The sequence below is a fragment of the Tupaia chinensis genome, unplaced genomic scaffold, assembly GCF_000334495.1.
Source record: "Tupaia chinensis unplaced genomic scaffold, TupChi_1.0 Scaffold000407_4, whole genome shotgun sequence".
Classification (NCBI taxonomy): Eukaryota; Metazoa; Chordata; class Mammalia; order Scandentia; family Tupaiidae; genus Tupaia; species Tupaia belangeri.
Window position 1 is genome coordinate 1,957,769 of NW_006159912.1, and position 7,632 is coordinate 1,965,400.

The 7,632-nt window shown below is 45.5% G+C and overlaps 1 protein-coding gene across 1 annotated transcript in view; it reads left to right on the forward strand.

Moving 5' to 3' along the window:
* Nucleotides 1–1,983: 1,983 nt before the first annotated feature.
* The window catches only part of FNDC8 (fibronectin type III domain containing 8), an 8,222-nt gene continuing 2,573 nt past the window's right edge, over nucleotides 1,984–7,632 (forward strand). The window contains exon 1 of the mRNA XM_006154402.2: nucleotides 1,984–2,295. Within this exon, the coding sequence (XP_006154464.1) occupies nucleotides 2,084–2,295 (212 nt within the window). The 5' untranslated portion in view covers nucleotides 1,984–2,083. The remainder of the gene's footprint in view (nucleotides 2,296–7,632) is intronic.

Genomic DNA, 7,632 nt, shown 5'->3' on the forward strand with positions numbered 1-7,632 from the left:
GGCCCAGGCCTGGCCTACAGCGCCATCTGCGGGCGGCGCCGGGCAGCACCGCTGCGAACCCGCTACGCGCGCCTCCGCACTGCCACCTGTGAGCCACCGCCTGGCACCACGTCCCGTGTCCAACGACATCCCGCCTGCACAACACATGACCCACAGCTGCACTCGGCCTCTACCTTCCGCCCCAGTGACCTTCTAAAGCGCCTCCCATGTGCCAGTTTCCATTAGAAACGGGAAACAAAACAAGACGGACAAGCCTCTGCCCTCAGGAGGCTTTCATGGCAGTGAGGACAATGAAAATGAGTCAAATACATCATTTTCATTGCAGATCATTGCAGATTACATGATAGGGACTGAGAAGCAGCAAAGCACACTGAAGGCATTGAATCTTTGTATTTTCCAGGTTTTTTTGTCTTTTTTTTTTTTTTTGAGAGGTTTTTGCCATAGGGCACGTGCCCTCACCAGAAAGACAGAGAGAGACAGACAGACAGACAGCGAGAAATCACCCCCCTCCCCCCAGGGAGGAGACAGAGACAGAGAGACAGAAAGCGAGAAATCACCCCCCAGGGGGGATGGCCACGCCACAATCCCGTCTCCTCTATACTCCTCTCGGGATCCTGGGCACGCACACACACGCACCCGGCGTGAGTTCTAAGCCACCGGGTCCTGGACACGAACCGCGGTTGACTTCGTGGGAGTCCAGCCAGACTCCCACATAGCCATTACGCTAACTGCTGGTCCCTGTTTGTTTTTTAATAGGAGAGAAGAAATAAAACAACTGCGTTTTCTGTTCACAAACCTATGAAGAAGCTACTCGCTTTTTTTTTTTTTTCAAGTTTTTTGGCATATGGAGCCAACTGGTGACATGGTGATTGAGGCACTGGACTCCCACATGGTTGACCGCAGTTCGAGTCCTGGACCTGGTGGCTTGCTTTTCTCACTTTCTCTCTTTCTGGTCAAATTGAAAATAAATAAAATAAAATAAAATAATTATGTTCAAGCTATTGAGTTAAGGACTCCAACCATGGTCAGCCATGGGAAATCCTGCAGTGTAACCAGTACACCATCTGCTGGCCCCACTATTTTTTACCCCTGTTTCACAGGTGAGGAAACTGAGGCTCAGTGAGATTAAGTCACTTGCCAAAGGTTACAGAGTAAGTATGGGCCTGGACATTAAAGCCATACTGAAGTGCAAAACCAATGCTGGTTTTGTTTTGTTTTTAAAGAATTATTTTATTTTGACCAGAGAAGGGCAGCGTGAGAGAGGGAAAGTGAGAAAGCAAGCCACCAGGTCTGGGACTTGAACTGCAGTCAGCCATATGGGAGTCCAGCACTCTTAACCACATGCCACCTGCCAGCCCTGCCAATACTGTTTTAACAGCTTCTGTCTCCATCCCACCCATAAAGTTGTATACACATTGTCCTGTTGTAAAACGGTTTCCTTGAGAGCAGAGATCAGGTCTGGCCCCCATTTGTGTCCCTCTGCAACACTTGCCATTGTCACTCTACACATGAAGTGACTTGGGAATGAGGGTGTGGCACATTTAGAATCTAGCAGTAAAATCTGGGCCTAAGTGAGGACCGTCCGGGCTTCTCCTGTGCCTGTAGGACTGGGCATGGTGGGGTGGACTGTCTACAATGCCAGGTTATAGACAAAGCCCCCTGCCTCCCTTTCCAGTATGGCCTACCTCCAGCAGCCCAGCTGCTCAGGTGCCTCTCTCACCATCTTACCCCTTCCAGGGCAGTGCTGAAGGGCACAGGTGTTACATATTGTGAGATCTTCAGAGCAAGGCAGAGCCACTGTCCCCACGGTGTTAGAGCTGGGCAGACCGATGGGGTCATGCAGTTTGTTCCTTGACTCCATTCCAGGACGCCGGCTCACAGTCCAGCTAGCCTCACAGCAAGCCTAGCAGCAGCCTCAAAGGGAGGCTGCCTCTAATTGTTACACTGTGAGGATTGTGAAGTCAGCTCATTGCACCCCTATCTCATCCAAACTAAGGGTGGGTCATCTGCCTCACAGTTTCTCTCTGCTTCTTGTCAGCTTGGTTGTCCTGCATGGTGACAGCCATAGTCCCAACCAAACACGATGGCATCCGAGGCACTCTGTAAAGTGGGAGATGGGGAAGAGATCATCATGCTAAAGAAGGAAAGCCTCAGTGCCAGGGATGCATTTGACCAACTGCCCAAGCCCTTCCCAAACCCCAAGTCTATGAACCGGACGGTCACTACCAAAGGACTCCCACTTTCTTCAAGAGGCAGCTTGGTGAACTGCATGGAGAGAGACGACATCAATCTATCGTAAGGCAATCTGTTCCTTGACTCCTCTAAGGCTGGAGTTGGGAGTGGGGACCTGAAGAAGCAACACTTTTTGAACGATCACAACCTAGACCCTAGACTCTCAGGGAAGAGCAGGGGTACAGGGTGGACCTGTCCTGAGCCCCAAGTCAGTTTTTGGAGGTGATGTGGACCTCCCACTTAGGAGGCCTTCCTGGATTATCAGAGCTCTGTTGGTGGTGCTTGTCATCCTGCCATGTGACTACAGTCCTCATCACCACACACACACCCCTGCTGGTCTCGCACACGCCCTCAGGGTCGTCTGCCTCAGCTGTCTCCTATGGTTGCCTCCACTGCCTGATCGTGGGCCCCCGTGGTCTACCTGTCTTCCATTCCTCCTCAGTGAGTGTGGGATTCTCTTACTTTGTTCCACAAAACACTGAGCAACTGCAAGGTATTTGCCCTAGTGTTTTTTAATTTTATTTTTAGAGAGTTTTGCTATAGGGCACTTGCATTCACCAGAGAGACAGAAAGCAAGAAATAACCCCCAAGGGAGACCAGCCACATTGCAATCCCTTCTCCTCTGTTCTCTCAGGATTCTGAGCACATATGCACATGCTCCTGGCATGAGTTTTAAGCTGCCACATCTGGGATTCGAACCATTATCAACTACGTGGGAGTTCAGTAATGTAACCATTACACCACCTGCTGGTCCCTGGCCTAGTGTTAGGCTGGCTGAACAACATAATCCCTACCTTTTAAGGAGGCTTCCCAGTTTGAGGCATGGAGGTCGGCATAGGAGAGGGTGGTAGTTAGGCAGTAAGATAGGCAATAAAAATTTAAGACAGTATTTTTTTTTTTTTTTTGAGAGAGATTTTTCGCTATAGGGCGTGGGCCCTCCCCAGAAAGAACAGAGAGGCAGAAAGCGAGAAACCACCCTCCATGAGGGATGGCCACACCACAATCCCCTCTCCTCCACTCTCCTCTTGGGATCTTGGGCACACACGCACATGCGTCTGGCGTGAGTTTAAGCCACCAGGTCCGGGACTCAAACTGAGGTTGACTAAGTGGGAGTTCAGCAACATAGCCATTATGCTAACTGCTGGTCCCACCCAGTGTGATTTTGAAGTCCCCAGATCTGAGACTCAAACTGCAGTCTGCCATATGGGAGTCCAGTGATGTAACCATTACGCCATCTGCTGGTTCCTTACATCTCTTAGCAGCCTGCGTCCTCTGAGATCTGCAGTTGGACTCAACACATTTAAGCCTCAGCACAATCTTCTTTGTCGTTTTTGCCTTTTTCCGGAAAATAGGCTTAGTCTGTCGAAGTCCCCAGATCTGAGACTCAAACTGCAGTCTGCCATATGGGAGTCCAGTGATGTAACCATTACGCCATCTGCTGGTTCCTTACATCTCTTAGCAGCCTGCGTCCTCTGAGATCTGCAGTTGGACTCAACACATTTAAGCCTCAGCACAATCTTCTTTGTCGTTTTTGCCTTTTTCCGGAAAATAGGCTTAGTCTGTCTGCCATAGCCACCCTGCTTCTTGTCATAACGCCCTTTCCCTGAGCACAAGACTCCTTGCCTTTTTGGTACTGTGTAATTTTGTGAGGTTGGTGCTTGCCACACTTCTTACAGAAAGTCTGTCGAGTTTTAGAGATATTTACCATGTTTGCTGGCTTGCCATCTGCACAGAAAGGGAATTATTTAATTTTTTAAGAGTTATTTAATTTTATTTATTTTAATTTGACCAGAGAGACACAGAGAGAGAGGGAAAGTGAGAAACCAAGCCACCAGGTCTGGGACTCGAACCATGGTTAGCCATGTGGGAGTGTCCAGCGCGTTAACCACCACACCCACTGCTAGCGCGTTAACCACCACACCACCTGCTGGCCCCTTATTTAATTTTTATTTATTATTATTATTATTTTAAAATTTGCTACAGGGCTCACACACTCACCGGAGAGAGATAGAGAGAGGGAAAGTGAGAAACCAAGCCACCAAGTCTGTGACTTGAACTGCAGTCAGCTATGTGGGAGTCCCTAGAGGTCTTTTCTTAATTCCAAAATGGCTGCAGTCCTGCTAAACCTCAAGCTGGCCTGCTTCAAGAGGGCTTAGTATAGCTTGACAGAGGGTCTAGTTAAGGAAGGCTTCTTGAAGGGAGTGATATTTGAGCTGGATCTCTAGGAAAGGGATAGTGAGAGGGTGACAGTGTGGGGATGAGGTGGGTTGAGGGATTCCCATGCAGGGCAGTTTCATGGGTGGTTGGCTTTCTCCCTTTCCCTTTCTCTCTGTCTCTCTCTGGTGAAATTAAAAATAAAAAAAAAAAAAGAAAAAGGAAAGATGGAATTTAAAATATTATAAAAATTAATATATATAATTTTTAATATAAGGATATGCCTAGCTCTGTGTATCCCAGTGTCTAGTGGCTTTTTTTCCCCTTTTAGCAGCCATGCCTCCAATAATAAATGAATCTGAATCATAGATATTCATTCGGGTAACCTGCCACATAAATGACACCAATGCCTTCGTGCCTCTGTCTAAAAGGAGTTTGGTAAAGGAGTTTGGTAGGAGAATCATTTATTCCAAATCTGCACCAAGGACTATCATAGGGCATCCCGGCTGATCAAAATTTTCCAGGAGGAAAAAAAAAAAATTCCCAGGAGGAGTTCAAAAGGGCTGACACTCAGGGAGGAAAATATGGTGATCAACCAACCACAAAGTGGGAAGCTGGCCTGGAGTAAGGGACCCACAAGGGTCCGGAAATCATGCTAATTGGTGGGAATGGGAAATTCCAGAGCATATCACACACAGAAGCACTGGTCTGGGAAATGTTTGTTTTAGCTATGTGTGTGTATATGTACATTACATTGCCATGCAATATGTATTTCTTACTCTGGGTCAAGATTTGAAAGCCAAACTTAGGTCAGCCAGTGGCGTGGCAGTTCAGACAGCTGGATTCCACATGGTTAACTGTGTGGTTCAAGTCCTGGACCTGGAGGCTTGAGAAGCACACTGGGCATGTGAGTGCGTACCCAGAATCCCCAAAGGAGGGAGAACTAGAGAAGGGACTGTGAGGTGGCCATTCCCCATGGACACGTTTTCTCTTTCTCTCTCCAGTGAGCACACATACCCTCTGGTAAAAAAAAAAAAAATTAAAAGAAAGCCAGAATTTTTGGATAGGTGCATTTCATCAGTAAACTATTTTTAAAAAGTGGGGAAAAGCATACAAGGTTTTTCTGTGTAATAGCAAAGAATTGGTAACAATACAAATATCTCAGTAATGGAAAGCCATATGGCAGTTAAAATGACTGAAACAGAGTTACGTGTATCAACATAGATAAATCTAAACACAATGTTGAGTGAAAAAAGCAAGTTGCAGATGGATTATATACCGAATAATGGCTTTTATTTATATAAGTCTAAAAACATGCAACATAATAGATCTTGCCTAGGGATAACATACATATGCAGCAAACCTATAAAGACACACCATGAATAATAAATATAAGATCTAAAATTCACTGCATTGGTTACCTCTCAGGAAGGATGAGGGATATAGTTGAAGAAAAAAGTAATCTAGGAGCTTTAATTATGCTTAGGTTTTATTTCTGGACCTGGGTGGGGGTAAATGGAAGCTTAATATGTTTTTCTTGGTATCTTTGTGAATGTCTAAAAATATTTCACAATTTTAAAAAGAAATCAAAATGGAAGTTTTTTGAGCATTCACCCCCAAAAATGTATATTTATCTGTACTATTGTCAGTTTTATGTTATATATTAATAAATATCATTACATGTCATTAACGATTAAAATACAGGTATTAGTAAATACAATAGATATATATATTTTTTGAGAGGTTTTCACTATAGGACATGTGCGTTTGCCAGAAAGACAGAGAGAGTCAGAGAGACAGAAAGTGAGAAATCACCCCCCAGGGGGATGGCCATGCTGCAATCCCTTTCCTCCATTCTCCTCTTGGGATCTTGGACACACACACACATGTGCCTAGCGTGAGATTAAGCCACTGGGTCTGGGCCTTGAACCATGGTCGACTACATGGGAGTCCAGAGACATAGCCATTACACCAACTGCTGGTCCCAGTAAATACACAGATATTAAACCATAGTAAATAGCTATTCAAAAAACTTAATTTGGGGGCTGGCAAGTGGCATGGAGGTTAAAAGCACTGGATCCCCACATGGCCAGCTGTGGTTCGTGACCCAGACCTGGCGGCCTGCTCTCTCACCTTCCCTTTCTCTCTCTCTCTCTCTCTATCTATCTATCTATCTTTATATGGTCAAATCAAAAAATAATAATAACGAGAAATGCAGTTAAATAAATAATAAATTATTTTTAAAAAGTTTTTTTTTTTTTTTTAAAGAAAAGCTTAATTTGGGGACCAGCAGGTGGCATGGTGGTTAAGGTGCTGGAATCCTACATGGCTGACTGTGGTTCAAGTCCTGGTCTCAGTGACTTGGGACTCATGCCAGACATGTACAAGCCCAAAATCCCGAGAGGACAGTGGAGGAGAAGGGATTGCAGCATGACCACCCCCCAGGAGGCGATTTCTCATGATCTGTTTCTGCTGGTGAATGCACACATCCTATAGCAAAAATCTCTCTCTAAAAAAGAAAGAAAAGCTTAAATCAGAGGCCAGCAGATGGCATGGTGGCTGGGGCACTGGACTCCTATATGGCTGACCACGGCTTGAGTCTTTGACTTGGAGGCATGCTTTCTTGCTTTCCTCTCTCTCTGTCTGTCTCTGGTGAACACACATATCCTATAGTAAATTTAAAAAGAATAATGATAATAAATAAAATTACATAAATAATTATTTTCTAAAAAGAACAGCTTAATTTATTATTTTCTTTTTATATACTTGGCAATATTTTTCTATTTTTCAATAAATTATTGTGATCATTTCCTAGGGTGTTTGCACTCCACTTGGAAGGGAGGACTTAGAGTTTTACCAATGTTTCTCAAATTCTGGTTCTCAGAACACCTGCATCAGAATCTCTAAGGATGGATCTTATTAAAGATGCAGCTCTTCCAGTCCCATCCCATTTGGGGACCAGAGGCCAAGAACCAGCATTTCAGAAAGCACCCTTGCGAGTTTGATGCCCTGCTGCAGAACAATAAGAATGTTCCAAGCAAGTTGGGGCCAGCCAATTGGATCACAAATGGCTGACCTTGCAGTTTGTGTCCAGGACCCAGCAGCTTGAGAAACACACTAGGCACATGTGCGGGTGTGCCCCGAATCCAAACAGGAGGGAGAGATGGAGGAAAAGAGATTGTGCTATGGCCACACCCAATTTTGAGGGGATGCTTTCTCCCTTTCCCACACTCACTAACACTCTTT